The sequence below is a fragment of the Muscardinus avellanarius genome, assembly GCF_963383645.1.
Source record: "Muscardinus avellanarius genome assembly, chromosome: 12".
NCBI lineage: Eukaryota > Metazoa > Chordata > Mammalia > Rodentia > Gliridae > Muscardinus > Muscardinus avellanarius.
This window is the reverse complement of record NC_137798.1, coordinates 18,246,891-18,273,424: the sequence shown is the minus strand read 5'-3', so window position 1 is coordinate 18,273,424 and position 26,534 is coordinate 18,246,891. Positions and strand designations below refer to the sequence as shown.

General features: G+C 40.5%; 1 protein-coding gene across 5 annotated transcripts in view; it reads left to right on the top strand.

Annotated features, from left to right (window-relative positions):
* Positions 1–26,534, top strand: part of FMN1 (formin 1) — a gene marked incomplete at both ends in the record, with an annotated part of 444,359 nt that overhangs the window by 99,782 nt on the left and 318,043 nt on the right. For 3 of the 5 annotated variants that reach the window (XM_080708275.1, XM_080708276.1, XM_080708274.1), the window contains one exon: positions 6,538–6,655. The exons of 1 other annotated variant lie outside the window; for it this stretch is intronic. In XM_080708275.1, the coding sequence (XP_080564401.1) occupies positions 6,538–6,655 (118 nt within the window). Of the gene's footprint in view, positions 1–3,779; positions 5,151–6,537; positions 6,656–26,534 lie in introns of those variants that run through there. One more of the 5 variants, XM_080708278.1, reaches the window with a different exon arrangement.

Sequence of the window (26,534 nt, the reverse complement as noted above, 5' to 3'; positions counted from 1 at the left end):
AAATGCTAAAGCTTTACATAGACTCATTTTTCAAGACCTGCCCACTTAGATCACTTTTGTGGGTTGCTGATTAAAGATTATGTCAGAAACTCTTTGGAGTTCCCGGGGTGACCAGAGGTTCTAACATTTCCTAAGGTCATGAGGATGAGTGGCCTAAAGGACTCAGTGCTCACATCTATCTGAATTACCAGGCATATCTTCCATATTCAATTTAATATTTAAATGGTCCCTGCTTGTTTTCTTTAAAAATTGTTTAAAGCCCAGCTACTGCTGTTCAGACCGAGTCTGTGGTATAAAGTTCTTGGCTGCAGTCTACGAGCACAAAATAATCTCTTTTTTGGCAGATTTCCCCTGCCAAGCTACACATTTTATGAAGGTAGTGGGTTGGGGTGTCTTCATCTCCATATCCCCAGAACTTCATACATAGTTGGTGCTCATTAGTGATAGTGGATGAATGAGTCTTTGCAATGAGAGTTGTGCTTCATAAATGAAGGAAAAGAGTAAAAGTGCGCTGAACAACTTTGGTGTGCCTGAGTCTAAAGGATTTCTTACTTATGCTTCTGAGATAAGCCAGCTAGAATGTTACTATAATTTTTGCTTGATTTTTCTCGTCCCCTCAGTAAGAAGCACCTTTCGGATTCTGAGCTTAGGAACAGGGGAAAAGAATGGTTATTCTAAGAACAAGTTTTTGTGAAGGTCATCTTCTGTGTCATCCCAGAAAAGAAACTGCATCTCATACCTAGTGAGAGTCCACCAACAAGCTGGCCTGAAAGCCTGTTGTACTTTAGGACTCAGCTGCGTGTGGCATCCTGGGAGGGCAGGAAGCATGACTCTGGACTCTGAGCTCTTAAAGAGTGGTTATGAGCGTGGATTCTAGAGCCTGGGTGTCTGAATTCAAATTCTAGATTTACCATTCATTGGGTCTGTAGACATGCAAGCTGATCTTTCTGTACCTCAGTTTCCTAGCAGAAAACAGAAGAATACCAACTTCATATCGTTTCTACCTGTATCAAATGAGTTACGGTGTGTGAAGCACCGAAAATAGCTTAGCACCCAGTGAACACTCAGACATCACATATTATTACCATTATACCTCACTGGCCAGCTGCGTAACTCCAGCCAGTTACCTTCTTTTAGATTTGGTTTTTCAACTTTTAAAATGAGCCTCAGAACACCTTACCTAGCTAGAGCCAAAAAGCTGCAGTCGCTTCATCCCCTGGGACCAAAGACTTACCCCTCTTTCCATGAAATTGTGTTGGCATCTGTGGGTTTTGAGAGGGTGCCGAAACCTTATAATTCTGCTTTGTACCATGGTAAAGAACCAACAACCCTTCTGCCTTATGTACTATTTTTGCCTGTCTGTTGAAGGGCCTGGGAGCTTAGTTTAGAAATCAGTCATTAGTTATATTGTAGAAAACGAAGGTTTGGTATTTAAAAAGGGAAACCCTATGTGTACATCGTGTCTCCACCCCCACCCCTATTGTGTCTGGGATGCTTAAGGAGGCTGATCTTAAGATCTGGTGAGATGATTCCTTTTCACGTTCTCAAAGAAGCAGAGGTCTAACTTATCAATGGGCATTTTCTCTAAAACAGGTAGCTTGGTTTGGGGCTTAAATGACACCATCGATTCTCTCCCTCTCCCCTGTGGTATTCTGGTGGCTTTTTTATTAAGTATACTTCAGCTAATAATCCCCAAATGTACTAGTCTACCCATTTAGACACAAGATCAAATCTGGGTTTAAAAGGTGCCCTCTTTTTCTATAGGCTTTGGTGGGATATAATGATATATGCCTTTTAAAAATTTGTATAAGCATTCCTTTTGAATATATTGCTAAAAGTATATTGTCATAATTAGTATTTCTCAGCATTAAGAATTGTGATTTTTGATCCGGGCGTGGTGGTGCATGCTTGTAATCCCCCCGCTTGGGAGGCTGAGACAGGAGGATCGCGCAGATTCGAAGCCAGCTGTGCGCGCTGGCTTAGGAGACCCTGTTTCCAAATAAAAATATAAAATAGGTCTGGGAGTGTAGCCCGGAGGTAGAAGGGCTTCCCGGAACCCCAGTACCACCACCAAAAAAAAAAAAAAAAAAAAAAAAAAAGAATTGTGATTTTCAATACTTGAACATGGCTTAAGTTATCAGTGTATACCCACAGCCATCCCCCTGCTGCAGATAAAGCATGACTGTCATTTTGCTGGTGGATATGGCTTCCATTTTGCAGAAGAAATTGCTGTTGGTGCTTACCACTTGGCTGCAATCTTCTTAGAGCTTGGTAAAAGAAAGAAGGTCAAGGAAAGAACTCTTAAACCAGTCTGATTCTCTCACAATTCAGCCCAGAATCCTGTCCATCCCAGAGGCTCACTACATGTTGGCTCACTAGACTGGATTTGAAAAACATTAAGACCTTCAGCTACCACAGGAAACCGTCCCAAGGGGCAGCTAGGCAGCTAAATTGTCAGGTTCCCAGCATATAATCAGAGTGGTGGAAATTACAGTAAGCCGGTGTTTGGAAGGTTTTTTTTTTTGTCCTGGTTTCGTTTTAGGCAAAATGGATCTGTGATAGAGACCTGCCTGCCTGATGGACTTTAGATTTGTTTCCCTTTAGAGAAACATGGATCCTTGGAAATCTTTGATGAATTACTTTGCCTAGCGAAGCAAATTGTGAGTTACCCGGTGCCACATCAGGTTTTTTTAGTTGGTTGGAGCACCAAAGCAGAGAAGGGTGCCTCTCTGCCACCAGGATCCCTAAGGAAGCCAGGAAGTCGCAGCTGCTGAGCAAAGAGAAGCTGCAGGGTGGCACCAGAGCGGCTGGTAATCATTGCTGCTGAGCTGTTTACCCAGTGGCTGGTGGACTTGGGCGTGGTGGGCGGGCTTGCCTAAATACCTGTTTGTAGAACACTGAGACAGCTAGCACTGAGCTAAAACAGCAGTAATCTGAAACCAGTCGTGTTGGTTTTCCTTCTTCAGCTCCAGCTGAAATCTGCATTCCAGATGAAACCCTACAGGGAAGCAGAAAAAGCACTTTAAAAAAAAAACAAAATATACTTCAGGGGTAATAAATTAACTGGCTTGAGAGTTCTGGGCATTTGGAGATGATCTGTTATTTTCTTTTTCACTTTATTTCTTTGATTCGGGTGTTGCAAGTGGCTGTTGATGTGGGTGTACTGCGAGTTTATTTTGGCTGGTATGGCCCAGGCCTCTGATCTTAATCCAGAGGGAAGAGCGGCTTCTGTAGGAAGTGCTTGAGTCCTTTCTGCTGATTCACTTGGGAATCCCTGGGGCTGCTCCAGGGGAGGTCGAGGGCTGCCTGGGTCAGCTTGCTGGCTCAGCACGCTGGGGAACCTCGACTTGCTCACCAATGAGGAAGTTGAATGCTAGCAGGAGAACCACCGCGGGCACTGGGGCGGAGCTCCTAGGCTGGGACTACTGGCAGGCTGACTCCCCACGACAAAAAGCCTTTTGTCCAGGGGAATAAATACGGAAGTCCAAGAAGAGCAGCCTCCCGTCCCTGTGTAGTAAGGTACGCAGCCTCAGCTACTTCTGGGCAGGGAGCTCCACAGGCTTTTTATGGTTGCCCTGGGCGCCTGTCATCGAGTAAACCGGAAGGGAGGGCACAGTGACCAGAGAGACCAAGTGTGTTCTCTGAGCGGCTGAGAGCCTGGCTGTCTCCCCAGTCCTGTTGCTCCTTGTCCTGTAAGTTAAGAGCAGATGGAGTGGATAAACTGAGAGAGAAAGGGGAAGGTAACAAGTCAGAACTTCCACCAAGGGCATTGCGGAGACATGGAGGAGGTTGGTAACTCTGTAACTGGCAGTGATGTGTCGGACTCAGAAAAATCCGAAGCTGGAATCGAAATTGCTCAGTCCATCCTGAGTAAGTTTTCTATGAAATCCCTATTTGGATTTACAAGTAAGTTGGAATCCGCGAAACCTGAAGAGGAAGATGCTGTGCTGAAAGCATTCCGCAGCCTGGATGAGAGTCCCACGCCTCAGCAGGATGAGGCCAGCAATGGTTCGGGTCTGCAGGAGACAGAAGCTCCAGTTCCACCTGATCTTAGAAATGACGGGAAGACTGCAAGAGTGGAGGGCGAAGCAGCGGGAAGCGAGGGCAAAGCGGGAGCAGGGACTTCTCTCCCTGGTCAAGAGCTTCTTCCGCTTGCTACTTTGAGCATTGCCGGAGACAATGTCATTTGCGTCCGTGGGACCCTGGTACATACCACCAGTGATTCTGACTCTGATGATGGCCAGGAGCCAGAAGAAGAAAGCAGCACCAGTGGCCCACAGTCCATCAGTGTTATTTTATCTGAGCCATCGCAGGAGCCCAAAGAAAAACCAGATGATTCTAGGGAAAATGCCACCGCTGGGGAAACGGATGATGCCGAGTTCCAGGTAGAAGATCCCCAAAGGACTCCACCTGAGGTGAGCAGCCAGCTGGCCCCTGGAGATGGCCTCCAGGCAGAGCACTGCACCAGCCAGGGCCAGGCTGCAGGAGAAGAGGCCCAAGTGCCACCTGCAGCTTCAGGACAGGACTTGGGTACTGGTGTCACTGAGAGCATCTCGCCTAAAAGAGAAGTTCCTGGAGAGAAGTCATTCCAGTTGCCAGCTTTCTTCAGTGGTCTCCGCGTGCTGAAGAAGGGGGCTACAGCAGAGGCAGGAGAGACCATCACTGAAATTAAACCAAAGGATGGAGACCTGGCTCTGCTCAAGCTGACCCAGCCTGTTCAGAAGTCTCTGGTGCAGGCCGGGCCACAGACAGTGAAGAGTGGGGAGCGAGGGACTGATCCGAAGGCCACTCCCACTCTCCTGGAGCAACTCTCTCAGCTGCTCAACATTGACATGCCCAAAACCGAACTGAAGGGAGCAGACCCCGAGTCACCCCAGGGAGGAGAGATGGGCTGCAGCGTGGACCAGGAGAACCAGAGCAGCCCTGGAGATGCCCAAACCCAGAGTGGCGAGGTCAAGCCCAAGCCGCCGGAGACTGCCCTGGAGGTCTTCAAAGCCTTGTTCATTCGTCCCCCCAAAAAGGGGACCACTGCCGACACCTCTGAACTGGAAGCCCTCAAGCGCAAGATGAGACACGAGAAGGAGTCACTAAGAGCTGTGTTTGAAAGGTCCAAGTCGAGGCCAGTGGACAGCCCCTCTGATTCCAAAAGCGTATGTAAAATTGGGTTTTGCCTTTTGTCATGAAGATAGGACACTATGTTGTTTTCAGGTTTCCTGTTGAATTCCAGTTGCCTATCATTAGTACTCCGGGGAAAAATGATTATAATGGAATTAAACCATCCTTGTAAGGAATATTGATTTGGACAGAAGTGCTTTTCCTTCTCATATTTTTCTGGGTTATAATAATAAGGATATACATAATGATGTGTAGGCAGGAAGGGAAGCAGTCACTCTGAGTTTAAACGTCAATGGGAAGTATACTTCTAAAATCTTAGCAGCACTTTTAAGTATAGTCCAGATTTTTAGGAATTTTCTTGTTGTTTAATTATACCTCTGTGAAAACTATGATTTCCTTTGAAAGTCTTCCATTTAGCAAAATATGTGTTTGTAATGTAATTGAGCTCTTCCATGTTGGTTGTAAGGTTTCCTGACTGAGCGCTGAATTTAGAACAAGAATTGGGTTTTAATTCTAACTCTGCCTTTAAGTGGTGAGGTGACCTTGATAATGTCTGAGCCCCAATCTCTTCATGTGCAAAATAAGAAAAATGACCCTTGCTTTCTGTGTTTATTGTATTAAATGAAGCTAGTGCACAGGAATCTATTTAATAAAAGCTATTATATTCCAAGAAAATTAATTTAGATAATTTATAAAGACTAGGAATCACCTGCCCAGTAGATATTAAAGGTTCATATGAACAATGGATAGATTTTTTTTTGCCTAATATGAATTCAGTATATGATCCCACTTTTTCATTTAATATATTCAGTTGAAACATTAAAAATTGAAGTATTTAAGATTTTTTTTATACTTAACTAAATACAATATGTCATTCTACTAGTTGTAAAATAAATCATTCCTATTACAAATATGTAGGCAAACTCATTCACTTCTAAATGGAAAGGAAAAAAGAATTGAAATTAGTGTAAAATGCTTGGAAAAGTTTCTTGGTCTTTGCTAATGTTCATGGGAAATGCAAAAGTAGTCCTTAATATAAACCCTGGAGTTATTTGGGGATATGTTTATAAATATTCCTATAAATGTACCTGAGTAGTACTTTAGCGTAAGTATCTTCAGCTCGAAGTTTATTTATTCTTTTTAAAATAGTTATATAACAAAAACCCTACTAAGATTTGTATAGTACTTATCCTTGGGTTCTATTATTTTTAAATTTGTTTTTACATTTTTCACCCCAACTGATCTTTTATACTCTGGAAAAGGAACAAACTGTGGTAAGATGTCTCAGTTGCAGTGAACAAGAGCAATGTGCAACTTGCCATTAAAATTAATATTAGAATGAGTGTCGGTGTGCTTGTTTTCAAGAACTAATAGACTGTGCTCACATTTCATTTATCTGGTTCTTTACCTTCTTTTCAACAGCCTGACCAGAGCCCCACAGAGCAAGACGACAGGACTCCTGGCCGACTCCAAGCTGTCTGGCCACCCCCAAAGACAAAAGACACAGAAGAAAAAGTTGGATTGAAGTACACTGAAGCAGGTAACGTGAAAGGAAGCCAGGCATCCAGGAAGAAATCTCTTCTTGCAATGGTTTTTCGTTCTAGTTCAGCAGACTCTCAGAATCTGGGGGTTTTGTTTCATTATAAAATGTAATGCTGAAGGCTTTTTCCCTCCCTGGTTTTACTGTCAAAGCAAACTTCTTTGCATGTTTATTGCTAATGCCTCTCTTAAAGATGGAGTGAATAAAAGGGGCCTGCCTGTCGAGCCAGGGAGCCTTTGGGGAGCTAATGGAGGAGGTAGATTACAGGATTCTTTAGGAAGCAGGTGGTTGGTGCTCATATAATGCTCGTGCTAGCTGGTAGTGTCGCTGGAAAAGGAAGAGTATGATTCTCCAGAGCTGTAATCTGATTTGTTGTTTGTCTCTGAGTAATGCTTTTGAGATAAAGGAACCTTGTGCAGAGTGAATGTACAGATACCATATCAGTTACAGGTTCACTTTTGTTAAACAAAGCTTTATTTAATGCATGGCCAATTTTAAAGCAACCTAACTCTCTGGAAAACTTCCCAGGAGTTTTACTTGAATCTTTTTAAATGGAAAGGAATCTAGATATTTTTACTCTTTAAGTGAAAGTTTCACATGAAAAAAAAAAAAGCACTCAAAAGTTAGAGATGGATATATTTTAAATGTGTGTGTGTGTGTGTGTGTGTGTGTGTGTGTGTGTGTGTGTGTGACAAAACCTCTTTGCATTCTTCCTGATAACTGGAGATTACTCACCAAAGGAGTCCAGGGACTGTCACCCAAAAAGTGGTGCCTGGTATGCTTTAATTTGATTTTAAATTAAAGGAACTTAAAAAGCAGTGGATGCTGGAAGAAGCTTTACTCTTTGTCAGTTCAAAGTCTGTGCCCACCAAGGAAGAAAACATTACTTCTCCCTTTTCTGAGTTTTAATTTAACTAAATTCAACTGGTGAGAAGAAAGACTGAAGTCTGTTAACATACCTGGACAGACCATATTTTCTTGTATTTTAGTCTGAGTCAGTATTCAGAAGAAAAAAAATTTCCAATCTTTTCCCTATTCCGGGAGTCTAGTAGGCTTTGTCCCAAGTCACTGAATGTTTTTCCACCATTTCCTAAACATCATTATTCCTCTAAATTTTTCTGCATTTCCCATTAACCCCTCTCTGTGAAGCAGGTGTATATATGCTCTGAAGTGTGCTGGGCTCTTGACTGCCTCAAGGTGTATAATAAGTGTGAGTCTTTTCTCCTATTTAATGGGTTTATTACTGCTTCAGTAAGTCCTCAGAGGATAAAGGGAAGCCTTTCATTTCTACACTACACATGGCTTATATTTTGTTAGTTGTCTTGGATAGGTGTGTATATTAAGATCAGTCTATATAGTTATAGAAAAATGTTTTTTATAAGTGAATCAACGTTTGGATGGTGCAGTAGATTTTTCTGTAATATCAAATTTCTCGAGTGGTTGGGAACACATTGGCAGGTTCACATTGAAATTGTTTCTAGCTTCCACTACCATGACTGCAAACTTGTGACTTCCCCAAGATGTTATCTACTTCAAAGTATTGCTTTTCTGCAGAGATCTTTATACAGAATTAAAGTTATAATATCTTTAATAAAAATATATAAAGTTTCTTCAGTCTTTCTGCCCACATATGATTTTCTAAAGTTGAAATGCTATGATGACAGTGTCAAGTCATCTATAAGGTTGTTTTTGTCATCATCTGGCAGAGTGTGAGTTATTCAATATACTGAGGTTGGCTTTAATAAAACAAAACAATACCATGAACTCTTATTCCTAGTTTCTATTGGTGATTTCAGTCTTGTCCCAACAAGAATATTGTGGGGATCTTGCTTATGATAGTGGGAATTTGCTGAATAAGTAAGAAAATAAATGTCATAAATGCTTTTTGAAACCACTGTAATACTTTGGTGGTATTTATCTCTCTAGATATTTCTTAGTCTTTGTTTTCTCTCATTTTTTATATACAGAAGCTCATGGGAGTATCCTGACTTACCTTGGCAGTGGTTTTCCCATGTCTACTTTGATGTGATGTGACTTTAGAGCTACTTAAGGTCTTACATGAGATGGGGTACAGGGGATGAGGGAGGAGCTAATGATCATTTTGTTGGACAAGTTCTGACAGCACCATTCCATAGTGAGGCAGAGGAAGGGCTGGCCATGATCCGGAGCAGGCACCTCCTTCTGTTCCCCAGCCAGCTCCCTGGGGTGGGGGCACTGTGGATACAAATTGTTTCAGGGTGTGCTGCTCAGCTGCTTAAGAGCCTTCTGGGTATTCATGAATCTGCTGATATACTTTGGAAAAAGTATACCCAGAGAAAACTGTGATAGTCCATGCTGGCAGGAAGCTTATCTTCAATTCCCCTACTGGGTATCACTATATATGGTTGCCTTGTCTTTTATTATTAATGTTGAGAAAGTTAACATTTCCTCTGTGGTTTTCTTAAGCTCTTTTATTCAGTAAGTTGGAGTCTTAAAAGTGTTTGGGTTCTGATTTGGTTTGTGGTATCTTCATTCCCAACTCTTGGGGAAACATAGAAAATATACCACTGTTTAGGGAGCACAAAGACCGAAATTAGATCCAGATGTTCTTAGTCTCTTGCTTTTACATTTTCACTGTTTTCTCTTTTTTCCTAGAGTGTATTATTAATTAATGTAGTGACATGGAAGCAGACTTATTTCTCATGTGCTGTTGAAATTTTGTGCTGTTGAATCCGTGTCCAGCCCTTGGCAGCAGAGCTTGGGGAGCCCTGGCATTCTTATCACGAGCTCCCCACTGTCCTTGGCCACTTCAGATTTGTCACTGCTTTGCTTTTCTACTTCTCAGAATCAATATGTCTGTCTGTCTGTCTGTCTGTCTCTCTCTCTCACTCTCTCTCCACCTAACCCTGTAAACTTAAGAAAGAGAGTCAGTGGATGAGAATCCATCCCCTTGGGCTGTGGTTTCTGGAGCCCTCTTAGGTCCGTAAGTGTGGCTCAACACCCTGGCATTGCTGATGCCCACTGCCAAGGTTGCTGTCTCCTGCCACTCCCAACACCACTGGCATGGTCTGTAGCTGCTGATACTGAGATCAGCCCTGCCGCTTGGATACAGAAGACTTTGGTTCCTTCTGAAGCCTCCAGGGGCATTCCCAAGAAACTGTGCCTACATCCAGGAATTCCTGCTGCCAGTCTGTGAACTCAGGGCACCTTGGTGATGCAGTATAGAGAGAAGCCCAGCACCCTCCTTGCTGTCATTTGGGGACTGTCTCCAGAGCCTGGAGTTGCCCTCTACTGCTGGGGATAAGCAGGGGCCTCACAGTGTCAATTTGCACTGTGCCTGAAGTGCTCTGCTAAAAGCAGACAGAACCATTTCCCCATCTCTGCTCAGCTTCTTGTATGATCATCAGTGTGAGGCCACTGTGTGTTTAGAATGCCGCATTTTGAGTGAAAAGAACATTTTGCCCACCTTTTTCTTGAAACAGAGCTGGGATAATCCAAGTAATAACTCCATATTTTTCTCAGAATTTCCTGTCCTAAATACAGCACCTTGTTGTTGGAACAAGCTTGTGGAATGGTCTTGCTTGACTAGGACTTTTTTAAAAAGTGGCCTCCTCGGATTCTTAAATGGTTAATAAACTTAAAGTGAGCTCATGCTAGCTTCTCTCTGCTTATACCAGACAAGGCTGGACCTAGAAAGCTTGATTAGCAAGGAGGCTTTGGGCTTACATAAAACCCAACCTTGAACAAAGGGAAAAGTGTTTTGTTATGTGATACAAGGTGGATTCAGGAGAAAATTATCTTAAACTTGGTGTGGCAAAAGCAATTTGTCCATGACTTTTTACTTTCATTCCTAAGTAAACTGTCTCATATGTGGTGAGATTATGTAAAAGTTACGTGGCCCAGAAACTTTTTAAAATAATGACTGAAAGATATAAGGATATTCTAGGTCATTGAAATGTCAAGTTAGCATAGGACCAAACTTCTTATTCCAAACTTGAATGAGAACCAAATTAGATCACTTTTATCCTTTTGCTTTGTTTCATCTGAATGTGCCTAATTTTATTTTCTCTTGAATAAATGCGTATGTTACTATAATCAGCTGGGGTCAGTCAGGAATTAGGTGACAGTAAAATTGGGTTATTTGAGGAGAATTTATTAGGGATGGGTGGGGCAGTGTTTAGAAAAGTGGTAAGAGACTAGTGCTCTGGGCCTAGTAATGATGGGATGGAAGCTTCTAGCACCCCTTGACGGGAAGGGGCAAGCATGAGAACAGCTACCTGTCCACTGGGATCTTCAAGGGAGGCTAAGTGGCATGCAGAGAGAGGCTGGAGAGGAGCGGTGTCCTTGAGTAGTGAGGCAGAGCCGGTCCACAGTGACCTGCCCAGCAGCAACTGGGTGAGCAGTCTTCCCGCCTGTCGCGCGCAGTGACGACTCTTACACGATCTTCCTCAAGCAGTTTTATTACCCCAGGTTCTTGTACAGTTACCATTCCTCTTTAATGCTCTCTCAACGCCCTCTCAGGTAAAAACAACATCAGTCTTCTATCCTCTCCCTCATCACTCCACCAACCCTCTTCCGTGGCACTCTACGTCTCTGCTGCAGCACACACCGGTCACAGTGGTGGCTTTGTGAACATGTCCGTCCCAGCTCGGAGCCCGGAGCAGTCCGCCAAGGAACTGCTCTTCCTGTCCACCAACCCTCTTAGCTCCTTCTCCTTTTTTCCCGCTAGGGCATGCGCGCTTTTTAACCTTCTCCTGGGCGGGCAGGTGGTAGCACGAGGCGTTGCGTCGCTAATTATCCGTAAGGCGCCTGATAGGGCTCACTGCGCAGGCTCAGGGCACCGCCAGCCTCGTGAGCCTCGTGACTTGGCTGCAAGCCCAGGCGCCATCTTGAGTCCATGCTGGCAACAAGCCTGGGTGCCACCTCGGTCCTGCCGAGTGGGCCCCGACATATCTCCCTTTTTGTTTTATTAAAATAAGGCTCGGGATCGTGTCTGTCTTAGGTTGCCGACCCTCAAGGACCATTCTTACCCGTCATTGGGAGAACAATAGCATGATTGTTTCCCTGTCTTAGGTTGAAAGGTCCCGGGGACGATCTTACCCGTCACTGACTACCGATCCAGCATACTGAGCCGTACATGGGGAGATAAGCCAGCTTCAAGGGCTGCCAGAGCTTGCACCAATATGCGCTGTTGTTGCAGTGTGCGTTGTCGAGTTCGCCTGATATATCCAACCATGAAACATCATGCTACCACCAGCAAGAATGCCCAGAACGCCATGCCACCCCAGTCTTTTAAAAAACCCAATGTTCCGTGTATTAAGTCCATTCATTGTTGTACTGCGGCGACTTCCACGCGGGTAGAATTAATTGCAGCGATGGATGCTCATAGCTCAATCATGGTGTGTTCAAATTCACGGCTCCAAGTTCCTAGAAGCGTCTTGCTTAATTGACGAAACAAATTGCCTGCATGGGAGAAATTCTGATACTGCACATACGTTATACATATAGTCCAGATAATTGAGCTTGCTGAGCCATGCCAGCAGCCACATGTGAGGATAGAGCATTCATAGTGGCTGCAATAACTGCCACGGCCACAGAGGCCACAATTACAGCAATAAGAGCAGAAATTCCAAAGTCTCCAAGGATGCATAGAAGCATAGCAGAAAGTCAGAAAACAGGTATCAATAAAACAACCTAAACTATCATTAACCAAGGTAAAGGAAGAGGGAAAGTAGAAATAATTCCCCAAAGATCTTAAAGAAAACAACTCATCTCTACGGTACCGAGCAGCAGTTTACAACTCTTACGTTAGGAACTAATCTTCTGACCTATCCTTTACACATTAGGCGCCTTTTCCAACTAACCTCAGGTGTCTTCCATCTATGGTGGCGGATTAGGAGAGGGAGTCGAATCAGGACCAGCCCGATTCTCTAACTTGCTTACACTAAAAAATATCCTCCTTAATGGAGCCCCCTTTGATCGGGGAAAATATCCTCCTTAATGGAGCCCCCTTTGATCGGGGAAAATACAGCGCTGTCCCTCGCTTTTCCGCGAGCCTCGCTTATCCGCGAGCCTTATTTACTAAATATCCTCCTTAATGGAGCCCCCTTTGATCGGGGAAAATACAGCGCTGTCCCTCGCTTTTCCGCGAGCCTCGCTTATCCGCGAGCCTTATTTACTAAATATCCTCCTTAATGGAGCCCCCTTTGATCGGGGAAAATACAGCGCTGTCCCTCGCTTTTCCGCGAGCCTCGCTTATCCGCGAGCCTTATTTACCTCCTTAATGGAGCCCCCTTTGATCGGGGAAATATCCTCCTTAATGGAGCCCCCTTTGATCGGGGAAATAACTTGCTTACACTAAAAAATATCCTCCTTAATGGAGCCCCCTTTGATCGGGGAAAATAACCCTCCGTAAACGGAGCCTCCTCCTCCCTTTTCGGAGTCAAAGGAGTACTTACCAGCCAGCTGCCCTGGACTGCTGAGGTTCTGATCAAAGCGAAGTTCCCCGTACGGGCCACCACTTGTCGCGCGCAGTGACGACTCTTACACGATCTTCCTCAAGCAGTTTTATTACCCCAGGTTCTTGTACAGTTACCATTCCTCTTTAATGCTCTCTCAACGCCCTCTCAGGTAAAAACAACATCAGTCTTCTATCCTCTCCCTCATCACTCCACCAACCCTCTTCCGTGGCACTCTACGTCTCTGCTGCAGCACACACCGGTCACAGTGGTGGCTTTGTGAACATGTCCGTCCCAGCTCGGAGCCCGGAGCAGTCCGCCAAGGAACTGCTCTTCCTGTCCACCAACCCTCTTAGCTCCTTCTCCTTTTTTCCCGCTAGGGCATGCGCGCTTTTTAACCTTCTCCTGGGCGGGCAGGTGGTAGCACGAGGCGTTGCGTCGCTAATTATCCGTAAGGCGCCTGATAGGGCTCACTGCGCAGGCTCAGGGCACCGCCAGCCTCGTGAGCCTCGTGACTTGGCTGCAAGCCCAGGCGCCATCTTGAGTCCTGCCGAGTGGGCCCCGACACCCGCCCTCTTTTCTCACTGAATGGTTTGTGATTGTCCTCAGCAGCCAGACCCAAAGAGAAGCCAGGGAGCCAGGATCCTCTTGATGCCATCCCTTTAGGACAGCTGATGATTCTCTTGTCTCAGGCTCCCAAGTAGCCGGGATTACAGAAAAAATTTAGTACTTCTTATAATTGTTACACATGTCCCCTTATCACTTGATTTTAATTTTATTTACTGTGTTTTCCAATGTGTAGCTTTTCGTAGCATGTATACAGTCAAAGCTATCCTCTTTTTATCGTAGAATTTGTTTTTCTTTTGGCAGAAGATTTGCTCTCACAAGATCATCTATATTTTTATCTTTCTTAAGTGTTTTACTCCCTTTTCTCTCTCTCACCTTCTCTCCATATAAAAATATAATCTGGAACATAATCTGAGGTAAAATGTAAGATAACTTTTTTCTAAATTATGAATTAAGTTTATAGCAGGCTTTTGAAATAATTATCCCCTCTCTCTACTAAGTTTAGGTCTGCTTTGGGCTTCTATTTTTTATGATGTGTTTCTGTATTATACCAGTATCTTCATTACTGTAGCATTACATCTCAGATATGTGGCAGTTCAGGTTTCTAGCATAATTAAAAAAAAAAAAAAACACTTTTGGTTTTCTCCTATATTTATTCTTCCTGAAAAACCTACAGGTACTTGGTTGAGTTTCTAAAGAGTTCTAATGGAATGTTTATTAGAATTGCATTATTTTATAATTTAATATGAGGTGGGAATAAGAATGTTTAGGAACATGCCATATAAAACTATTAAAAGGTCTTTATGATTTAAGTAGATGGTATTCACTTATACATAAACATATTTACATATGCACCTGTCACGTTATTTCCTAAGTATATTCCGTCATTTTAAATACTAAATACATAATATAAATTTGTATCTTATGATTTTTTTTCCTTTTCCTAAAAGTCTATGTTGGTCCTCTCAAGGCCAGTCTTTAGACCGAATGATTGACTTCTGGGGTACCCTCCCTCACTTTGCTATACTTAGTGATTCTATTTTGCAACTCTGTTAAAATCTAGTGGTGATATAAAGCTGCAAAAGTAAACACTGCAATAAATTTAACATATATTTAATACCCTCCTCCCCATCCTGTGGCCATCTGTGGATGTCCCCAGATTCAGATAGGTAGCCTCTGTTCCAAACAGCCCAAATGGAGCTCCCCCCCTTCATCTCCTGTTCTGTACTATGAAGGATTGCTTTGAATCTCTCATTGTTAAGAAATTTTAAAAGTATATTGTTAGGTGACATGTGTCCAAATCCTGAGAGGAAATGAAGTTAATGCTTCTAGAACTAAAATAGTACCATTTGGGGAACTGTCGGTGACTTATTTGCCCATAGAAGAAGGGAGAAAGAAATGCAAGAAGAAAAGCTCTCTTGTTTTCTGAAATGAACTGTGCACATTTGGTTTCGCTCCCTGTGTGCATCTAGAAAAGTTTCTTTGCACTGGAGGCATCTCAGAGTTGGGCTGGGCCGGAGGTGGCCTGTGTACTACCCTGTGGATGAGAGGTCTGTGGCTTTTGTAGAGAAGAGAACTAAGCAAGGGCTATTGTGGTTATTGTGAGAAAGCTGTCAATACAGGTGGCCTCTCATACGCTACCCAGACCATGGAACAGCTCAGAAATGTTCCTTTTTGCTGTATTTTGGATCAACCCAATCCTTTTGCCTACTTTTGGGTTTGTTTCTAATTTGGGTTTGTTTCGTTATAAAGTAATGGAGCTGCTCATCACCCTTCCTGGTGAGTCAGACATCCTTGTTTCATCAGCCAGGAAAAGCTATAAATATCTTGGAATGTTTTATTGGCCAACTGTACTTTGAGTTTTAATTTCTTCATCATAGCTAACAGACTGCATTAGCCATAAAAGGATATTCCTTTAAAGTCATGTGTCTAGAAAAATTCTCTTGTAAGTTGTCTTTTACCATCTAAGCAATGGGCTTGATCATTATATATGCCATAGGCCTTCGTGGCACACTGCCATTTACTGCTTATAGTGATTATGATAGTGCAGAAAGCAAGAGTTGTGCCTTGCATTATGTGGGTATGGAAATAAAAGTGTACCAGGACGCTGGAGGCAAAGCCAATGCGTTAAGCTTCTACTTAGTTTAAAGCTGGGTATTGCAGAGAGAGCAACACCCCCAGCGTTCATGGGAGCCAATGCTAGACATTTAGGAAGGGAATCCCAAAGTGAAGGCCATCAACAGAGAACTCACATATTGAGTCCAAGGAATACTAGTAAAGATCATTGACTCAGAGTGGATCGAAAGCAAGGAATAAAAAATGTAGAATCTCAAGTTTTAGTATAGTAAGAACTTAGAGCCACAAACATCTTAGAGATTATTTAGTCCAGCCTGTTCATTCTACAGATGGCAACCAGTGTGGTTATGACTCACGGAAGATACACATAGCCAATAAATGAGCTGAAATTGCAACGTGGGGGGGGGGAGGATGCAGAAAGGAAAGGGTGGAGAGCAAGAGCATGAATTGTTTTATACCAACACACCAGTATTTAAAGATCCTACATGGGAAACGCATGGGGACAAAAACATTTAGGAATAGTGATTGTTAATTTAAAAATTATGGAACCTGGAGTGAGTCAATCTAAATAATAAAGAAAGGCATGTGGGGGCCACACTGGCTCACTAGACATCTGAGCAATTGACTTCATCATTTCAAGTTTCTCTTTCTAGCCAGGCATGGTGGCACACACTTGTAATCCCTGCACTAGGGAGGCTGAGACAGGAGGATCGCACAGATTTGAAGCCAGCCTCAGCTGCTTGGTGAGGCTCTCAGCTTAGACCCTGTTTCCAAATAAAATATAAAATTGTTCTGGGAGTATAGCCCAGAGGTAGGAAGGCTCTGGGTTATACCCCCAGTACCACCAAGAAAACAAAGATAACAAAACAATAAAAACCAAAAAAACAAGTTTCTCTTTTTATTCTTCATATAAAACTCAAAGGTTAATTTTTTTAATGTCATGGAGGCTCACCTAAACAATTTATTTTATTTATTTTATTTATTTATTTATTTATTTATTTATTTATTTATTTATTTATTTATTTTGGTGGTACTGGGGTTCCTGGAAGCCCTTCTTCCTCCGGGCTACACTCCCAGACCTATTTTATATTTTTGAAACAGGGTCTCTTACGCCAGCGCGGCTGGCTTCGAACCTGCGCGATCCTCCTGTCTCTGCCTCCCAAGCGCGGGGATTACAAGCGTGCGCCACCACGCCCGGCTCACCTAAACAATTTAAAGTGAATAAAAATACTATAAATTTGTCGACCTCAGCTGGGTATGGGGGAGCATGCCTATAATCCTAGTACTTGGGAGGCTGAGACAAAAGACTCACAGGTTCAGGGCCAGCCTCAGCAACTTAGCAAGGCACTAAGACACTTAATGAGACCCTGTTTCAAAATAAATAATAATTTTAAGCCGGGTGTGGTGGTACATGCTTGTAATCCCCAGCACTTGGGAGGCTGAGACAGGATTGCCAGCCTCAGCTATGTAGTGAGGTTCAAAGCCAGCCTCAACTATGTAGTGAGGCTCTCAGCAACTTAGTGGGACCCTGTTTCCAAATAAAATATAAAATAGGTTTGGGAGTATAACCGGGAGGTAGAAGGCCTCTGGGTTCCATTTACAGTATCACCAATAAATAAATAAATAAATAAATAATTTTAAAGAGGCTAGAGGTGAAGCTCAGTAGTAGAACACCCTTGGGAATCAATCTCCAGTACAACCAAACAAACACACAAACACTAAACAGACCAAAAAAAAATGTCGATTTTTGCAAAGTTTAGATGAGGCTCATTCAGTTACCTTTTCTTTTCTTTTCTTTTCTTTCTTTTCTTTTTTTTGGTACTGGGGATGGAACCCTTCTACCTCCAGGCTCCACTCCCAGATCTATTTTATATTTCATTTGGAAACAGGGTCTCTTAAGCCAGCGAGGCTGGCTTCGAACCTGCGCGATCCTCCTGTTTCTGCCTCCCAAGTGTGGGGATTACAAGTGTGCTCCACCATGCCCAGCTTGTTACCATTTCTTGAGCTATAGTTTGTGTGGTGAAATTCATTGTGTACATGCACTTGATTTCAGAAGGTATATGAGCTAATATTTTTATTTTAGTAGTTTTATTTTATCTCAGATAAAACCAGCACCTGCACTCTACTTTGAGGTCTCCTCTAGGATGATGGGGAGATTGATATGCCATATCCTACACCACATTTTTTTACTTTTGCAGTGCTGACAACTGGACTCAGAGCCTTATATGTGGTAGGAGAGCCTTTACTACTGAGCTGCATCCCCAGCCGTTTTATTTTTGAGCCAGGGTCTGGCTAAGGGGGCTCAGGCTGGCCTTGAACTTCCAATCTTCCTGTCTCAACCTCAAGAGTAACTAAGATCCACTACAGAACTAAGAACTAACATCTAGCACTGTCACATTTTTATAAACATCTCCTTCTACTAGCCTTCTTCTTTCTCAAAAAGTTTTGGCAGTAGTGCCATTTTTATTCTCTCCTGGAAATCTAGTGAATTGTCATCTGTTACCAGCCACCAAGCAGCCTCTTACATTCTGGCTTCAGCTTCTTTTACCACCTCCCACCATGCCCACCCTCCCCTTCCTCCCTTCCTTTCTTTCTTCCTCCCTCTTCTCCACCTTCACCTCCTCCTTTAGTGGTAAAGAATACCATTAATCTTTATCATTAAAGGTAGACTCCAGTACTTCCTGGTTAACACGAGACTTTATTTAGGGACTGAGACCCTCTGAATCACCTCTCTCCTGGTGTTGAATCTCCTCTCTCCTGCAGCTTAACTTTGTTCTGCTGCTTCATGATGGTCTTCAGGGATTATGCAGAGAAGTGGGTTTCTCCAGGAAGCTTTGTAGAAACAATACTGTGATCATTTCTATTCGAGAGAGAAAGAAGGGACTTAGGAAGTACTGGGTAAATAATTTTTCTTATTTGTTGCAACAATCTACTTTCAGTAACTTTTTGGTTTACTACCAGTTATGTGCATTTATTTTATACATGTAAAATGATTAAGACAGTGCTTATCACATACCAAATACAGGTCATTTTTTGTTACAACACTCACCACCAATACCACTGCTGTATTTTATCTTTACAACCACTTACATAATCACCCATGCATCATTCCGTCCTTCACCTCTCCGTGTGTATTCCATCTTTCTGAACTTCCTACTTTAGGTTTTTTTCTCTACCTTTCTGACTATCTTTGTACCATATTTGCATTTACATATATATAACCCATAGGATTTAAAATGTGCTTTTTTGTGTGTGGGGATTGAACCCAAGGACATTCTACCTCCATTCTACACCTCCATCCCTATTATATTTTTATTTTGAAATAGGAAATATTTGGAAACAGAGTCTCAGTAGGTCTCACTAGGGTGATAAGATCAACTTAGTGCTGAGGCTATCCTCAAACCTGTGATCCTCCTGTCTCAGCCTCTCAAGTACTAGGATTACAAGCATGTGCCACCATGCCCAGCTTAAAATATGCTTTAAAAAAAAACAACCAGTGCCTTAATAGTTATATATAAAAGTGGTTTTATTGTGATATAGTCATACATGCACATAAAAGAGAAAATATGAGAGAAAACATAGCTCCCACATAAGAGATAAAATATATGGCCCTTAATTTCCTGAGTCTGGATTATTCCATTTACCATGATGTTATCTAGTTCCATCTTTTTAACAACAAGTAACATAACTTCATTCTTCTTAATTGTAAAAAACAAACATAGAAATGGTATGGGTGCATTGCAATTAGACGTCATAGTGAGGTTCAAAGCGATAACTAAGTGCCATCGGCGTGTATGTATTTCCTTCTGCATCCCACCTCACTCCTCCATTTATGTTGGTGAGATTGACAGTGATACCTTCATGAATGGGTATAACATTATTTGAACTGTTCCCTTCAGGCCTCCGTTTTGTTCTCCGTCCATCCCTCAAACCCTTTTGCTGTTTAACTGGTGTCTCTCCTTATTTATCTGAAGTCCCCTTTGTTTTCTATTATCTCTCTATTTTCCACATGTAAGAGAAAACATATGACCCCCAACTTTCTGAGTCTGCAATATCTCACTTAGCATTGTATTTTCCAGCTCCATCCATTTTCCTGCAAATGACATAATTTTGTTCTTTATGACTGAGCAAAATTCCATCGTGTGCATATGTCACATTTTGTTATCCATTCATCTGTTGATGGGCACCTAGGTTGCTTCCATAATTTTCTTACTGTTAATTGTGCTTCTCTGAAAATGAGCATGCATATATCACTATAGCATTCTAACTTTTTTGCCCAAAACTCAATGCACGATGGATCAAATGCCCAAAAATTGAAGAGAAATATTGCAATTACCAGAAGAAAATATAGGGCCAGCTCTCCAACATATAGCCAGTGTTATAGACTTCCTCAATAAGACCTCTAAAGCTCAGAAATAAAACTGAGAATTAATAAATAGATGCCATCAAATTAAAAAGCTTCTGTGCAGCAAAATAGGTCAAGAATATAAAATAGATTCTATAGAATGGGAGAAAATCTTTGCCAGCTACTTAGAGGACTAATATCTAGAATAAATAAAATACTTATTCTTTTAAAATATTCTTATTGGTACATTATGGTTATATCTAATAGTGAGATTTGTTTCACATTTGTATGTGAACATAATTTCATCAATTTTTTATTTTATGGCTGAGTATAACTTCATTGTGTATACCACATTATTTTTATCCATTTCCCTGTTGATGAACACCTATATTGGTTCCATAACTTGGCTACTATGAATTGTGCTTCTGTAAACATTGGTATGCATGTACCACTAATTATGTTGACTTTAGTTTTTTTGGTTGATTCCAATGAGTGGTACAGCTGAGTCCATGGTGATTTTATTTCTAGTTGTTGAGGAGCATTCATATTGACTGCTGTCGTGGTTATACTATTTTGCAGTCCCACCAACAACATGTAAGTGTTCCTTTCTCTAGCATCCGTGCTAGCATTTATTATTATTTGTGTTTTCATGATTTTCAGAACCAATTCATGTTGAAAACACCAAACAAACTAGGGATAGAAGAAACTTAGCTCGACATAATAAAGCTTATATGTGACAATCCCAAAGCAAATACATTAAATGAAGAAAAACTGAAAGCATTTCCTTCAAACATAGAAACAAGGCTATCCCTTCTCACCACTCCTATTCAATATAGTGCTTGAAATTTTAGCCAAAGCAATTAAATAAAAGAAGGAAATTAAAGAAATACAAATAAGAATAATAAAAACAGTAAAATAATTCATATTACCTTGCCATGCCTTTTTCATTTGTAATTTAGTTCCTTTTTTTTGGTTTCCTTTTTATCTGCTCATAGTCATCACATAGCTCAGCAAAGGACATTTCTTTGGGTGCTCTTTTCGTAGAGGAAGCTGGGAAATCACAAGTAATTTTTCTTCTATAGAAATAACATGGAAGCTAGAGAGAAAATTTAAAAAGAAAAGAAAATTCAGATAAGAGGAGGCAGACTAGTAGAATAGTAGAAGGGGAGAGGGGGGAAAAGGAGGCTTGAGGAAAGAAACCAATAATGTTATCTTTATATATGAAGGTATTACTACTATTCTTACGTGTCCAGGGAGGGAGGGAAAGCACATCAAGCAGTGTGCAGAATATAAACATATTACTTTGAATTTCAATCTCTTGTTGAATTCCACTGTACCAATAAAATTGTAAAAACATATTTCTGAGAAATATCCAAACACAAAGTTTTAATTGTACTCTCAAGCCTTTCTTCCCAATATAAAAGGAAACACTGAATGAAGGGGTGAAAACATGAGATGTAATAGGTAGAAAACTCAGAGGGGAAAGAGAATAGAACCAGGGAAATCTGGGTTACATCTCTAAGTCTAGTATTAGCTTATCCACAGTCCCGTGGCTTTGAGCATCAACTAGAATTGAATGTGAGCTTAGCTCTAATATGAACTAATCGTGGCCTGAGATAAGATATTTAACTACTCTGGGTTTGTCTTCATTTATAAAAACAAGTCCTGAAGCAAACTAGGAACCTGCACATTTACGGTCAGAATGACCAGAAGCGTGAGTGTGTAACCTGGGGAGTAGGTGCTTATAACTGGCCTCTGACCAGTCTTGTGGGACGGACTAAGCCCTTAGTCCCATAGAGTCTGAGGTCAGCTTTGGGTTATGGTATCAGAACAGAACGAATTTTAGGACACTGGGATGGTGTCAGAGAATCAGTGTTGATTTTGGAGAATTGCTTGTTATCAGAAAAAACAAACCATCAGGTGAGTGAAGTCATGACTTTTCTTGTTGTGTATTTGTTGTGGCCCTTGATTCCATGTGTATTTGTGATCATGCTTAGGCCAGTGATGTGGGGTATTTTTATCTTAACACATTTTCCATGTTTTCTACTGTTTTATAATAATCATTGTTAGGGGCTATACTGACGATAATTCTTTTTTTCCCCCTATGTTCTTCCCAGGTTTTTTACATTTTTTTTACTGGTGCATTGTATTCATACATCATAATGGGGTAAAAAAATTGTGTGGACATACATGTGCACATTGCCCATTTAGCCCTTACCCAATTCCCACCCCATTCCTCCCCATCGCTCCTTCCTATGCTTGGCTTAGTGGTTGACTTCAATATGTTTAAGTACATTGTTTGCTTTAGAGAATTCTCTTCTTCCTCCTCCATCCCCTCATTAAGGTTGTCTTGTTTGCTCCTCTATAGGATTTCCTTTTTCATCTAGAGTTCCTCCTATGACTCATTTCTCCTTAGCTTTCACATATTAGGGAAAGCATCTGATTTCTTATTTTTTTGTGCTGACTAATTTCGCTTAGCATAAAGTCCTCCAGTTCCATCCATTTCTTAGAAAATTAAGTAATTGTGGTTTTTTGTGGCTGAATAAAATTCCATTGTGTACATGTCCCACAGTTTTGTAATCCATTTATCTGTTGATGGACACCTTGGCTGGTTCCATAGTTTGGCTATGGTGAATTGTGCAGCTATAAACATAGATAAACATGCATTAGTTTGGTAGTTTGGTTTCCTTTCTTTTGGGTAGATACCCAAAAGTGGTATTGCTGGGTCAAATAGTAGATTTGTTCCCATTCTTCTATGGATTCTCCATACTGTTTTCCAAAGTGGTTGCACTAATTTGCAATCCCACCAACGATGTTTTAGAGTTCCCACTTCTCTGCATCCTCTCCAGTATTTGTTGTTGTGTTTTGAATGACTGCCATTCTAGTTGGGGTTTATGTGAAATCTCAGGGTAGTTTTGATTTGCATCTCTCTGATTGCCAATGATGTTGAGCATTTTTTTTCATGCATTTATTGGCCATTTGAATTTCTTCTTTCGTGAAGTGTCTATTTAGTTCACTTGCCCATTTTTTTATTGGATTATTATTTTAGTGTTGAGTTTCTTAAGTTCTCTGTATATTCTAGATATCAGCCCTCTATCAGACGAGTAGGTGGTAGAAATATTCTCCCATTATGTTCTCTCGATTGAGGTTTTTGACAGTTTCTTTTGCTGAACAGAAGCTCTTCAGTTTCTTGCAATCCCATGTATTTATTCGCCATTTAGTTTGTTGTGCTTTTGGGGTCTTGTTGAGAAAGATTTTATCTCTGCCTATGTGTTGGACCTATGGCCTCTTCAAGGAGCCTCAAGGTATCTGGTCTAATTTCCAAGTTTTAGATCCATCTTGAATTGACTCTTGTGCAGGGTGAGAAAGTGGGATTAATTTCCAATTTTCTGCATATGATTAACCAGTTTTGCCAACACCATTTGTTGAACAGGCTATCTTTTTTCCAGTGTATGGTTTTGGGCCCTTGGTAAAAAATCAATTCGCTGTAGGTGTGTGGAATTGTTTCTGGGTCTTCTATTCTGCTCCATTGGTCTATGCATCTGTTTTTGTGCCAGTACCATGCTGTTTTTATTACATGGATTTGTAGTATAGTTTAAAGTCAGGTATTATGATTCCTCCTGCATGGTTTTTGTTGCTGAGAACTACTTTGGCTATTCTGGTTTTTTTTTTGTTGTTGTTGTTCCAAATAAATTTAAGGACTGATTTTTCTATGTTTGTGACATATGTGCTTGATAGTTTAATGGGTACTGCATTGAATCTGTAGATCACTTTTGGAAGTATGGCCAATTTGAGGATATTTATTCTGTCTCTTCATGAATATGAAAGATCTTTCCATCTTCTAAGGTCTTCTTCAATTTCTTTTTTCAGTGTTTTATAATTTTCTTTGTAGAGATCTTTTACTTCCTTGGTAAGGTTATTCCTAAGTATTTTATTTTTTTGTGGAACATCCTGAGTGGAAGTTTTTTCTGGATTTATTTTTCAGTGGATTTATGGTTGGTGTACAGAAAAGCTTTTGGTTTTTTAAGATTAATTTTGTATCCAGACACTTTGCTGAATTTGTTGATCAGTTCTATAAGCCTTTTGGTTGAATTTGTTAGGTTTTCTAAATATAGTATCATGTCATCTGCAAATAGTGAAAGTTTGAGTTCTTCTTTTTCTATTTGTACTCCTTTAAGTTTTTTATGGCATTATTGCTCTGGCTAGGGTTTCTAGTAATATATTGAAGAGAAGTGGTAATAATGGACATCCTTGTCTTGTTCCTGTTTTTAAGGGGAATTCTTGAAGTTTTTCCCCATTTAATATGATGTTGGTGTGGGTTTATTGTAGATTGCCTTAATGATGTTGAGATATATTCTTCTATTCCAATTCTCTACATTGCTTTTATCATAAATAGATGTTGGATTTTATCAAGTGCTTTTTCAGTGTTTATTGAAATGATCTGTGATTTTTGTCTTTGATTCTTTTTATATGATGAATTATATGAATTGATTTTCATAGGTTGAACCAGCCTTGCATCCCTTGGATAAACCCTACCTGGTTATGGTGTATGATTTTCTTTATATGGTTTTGAATGCATGCTGCTAGTATTTTGTTTAGTAAATTTGCATCCAAGTTCATCAGAGATATAGACCTGTAGTTTTCCTTCCTTGAACTGTCCTTATTCGGTTTTGGTACTAGTGTGATGTTGGCTTCATAGAATGTATTTGGGAGAGTCCTGGCTTTTTCCATTTCACGAAATAGTTTGAGGAGTAAAAGTTTTATAGGATTCACTTGGAAAATCATCTGATCCTGGGCTTTTCTTTGATGGTAAGCTCTTTATTCTCTTTAAATCTCTTTGATTGCTATTGGTTAATTTAAATTTTCTATATTTTCTTGACTCAGTTGAGGAAGGTTGTATTTATTTAGAAAGTTGTCAATTTCCTCCAGATTTTCCATTTTGTTGGAGTATAGTTTTTCAAAGTAGTTTCTGATAATACTCTGGATTTCTACACTGTCAGTAGTAATGTCCCCTTTTTCATCTCTTATCTTCATAATTTGAGTTGATTCTTTCTTTTTTTTAGTTAGGTTGGCTAGTGGTTTATCTATCTTATTTTTTCAAGAAACCAGCTTTTGGTTTTGTTGATTTTCTGTATTTTTTTATTCTCTACTTTGTTAATTTCTGCTCTAATTTTAATAATGTCCTGTCTTCTACTGGCTTTGGAGTTAGATTTTTCCTGTTTTTCAAGGGCTTTGAGGTGTGTCATCAAGTTATTTATTTGAAGATTTTGTTTTTCTTTTTTTTTTATTTGTTTTTTTTAATTTTTTAAATTTTTTATTGGTGCACTGTATTCATACATCATAGTGGGATACAAACTTTTGTAGACATACATGCACACATCACCCAGTCAGCCCCCATCCGATCCCCACCCCATTCTCTCCCTATCCCTCCTTCCCATGCTTGGCTTAGTGGTTGACATCTAGTATTATAGCAATTTATCCAAAATTAAAATGATACTCTCACATAACAGTTTTCATTTGTCTGATACCAAGCTTTTGATGACTTAAAGATAACATTTCAATATTTCTTTTTGCTTTCTTTCTTACCAGAGAATATTTTTTTTCTATTTTTTTAGGTGAAACTATCATATATTTATATATTTATTTTTCAGAAAAAAGTCTATCCTAATATGGAATATGGATTCTAGATACCCAAAACGATCTTGAAAAAGAACAAAGCTACAAGATATATATTTTCTGATTTCAAACCATATAAAGCTACAATAATTGAAACAGTGTAGTACTGTTCTAAAGGCAGATATATAAACCATTGGAGTTAAATACAAGCCTAGAGCTAAATTCTTCCCTATATTGTCAAGTTATTTTTGACAAGGTTTCCACGAACATTTGGTGGTGGAAATAATAATCTTTTAACTAAATATTGTAGGAAAATAATAATTACATGGAAAAGAATAAAATTGGACCCTTACCTAATCCCATATACAAGTATTAACTCAAAATAGATAAAAGACCTAAATATAAATCTTAAGACTATAAACTTTTAGAAGAAAATCTGGGTCATAAAACCTCACAACATTGAAATTGGCAGTGATTTCTTGGATATGATTTCAATGGCACAGGCAACAGAAGAGTATACAAACTCCCTAAAAAATAAAAAAAATTGTATATCCAAAGACAATGTAAACAGAGTTAAAAGTTACTAATAGAATTGGATAAAATATTTCCAAATGCTATATCTGAAGGTATATTAATATTCCAACTAGACATCCTAAAAATTAACAACAATAAAGGCAAACAATACAATTTAGAGATAGGTAAAAGACTAACATAAATAATGAATCTCCACAGATAACCAATCTTAGTTGTCTGTTGGATGGAAAATCTTGTTTCTCTGGTTCTGGTGTGTGTTACCTATTTCTTCTTTGTAGTTAATCTCTTTGAGTATTTTCTCTAG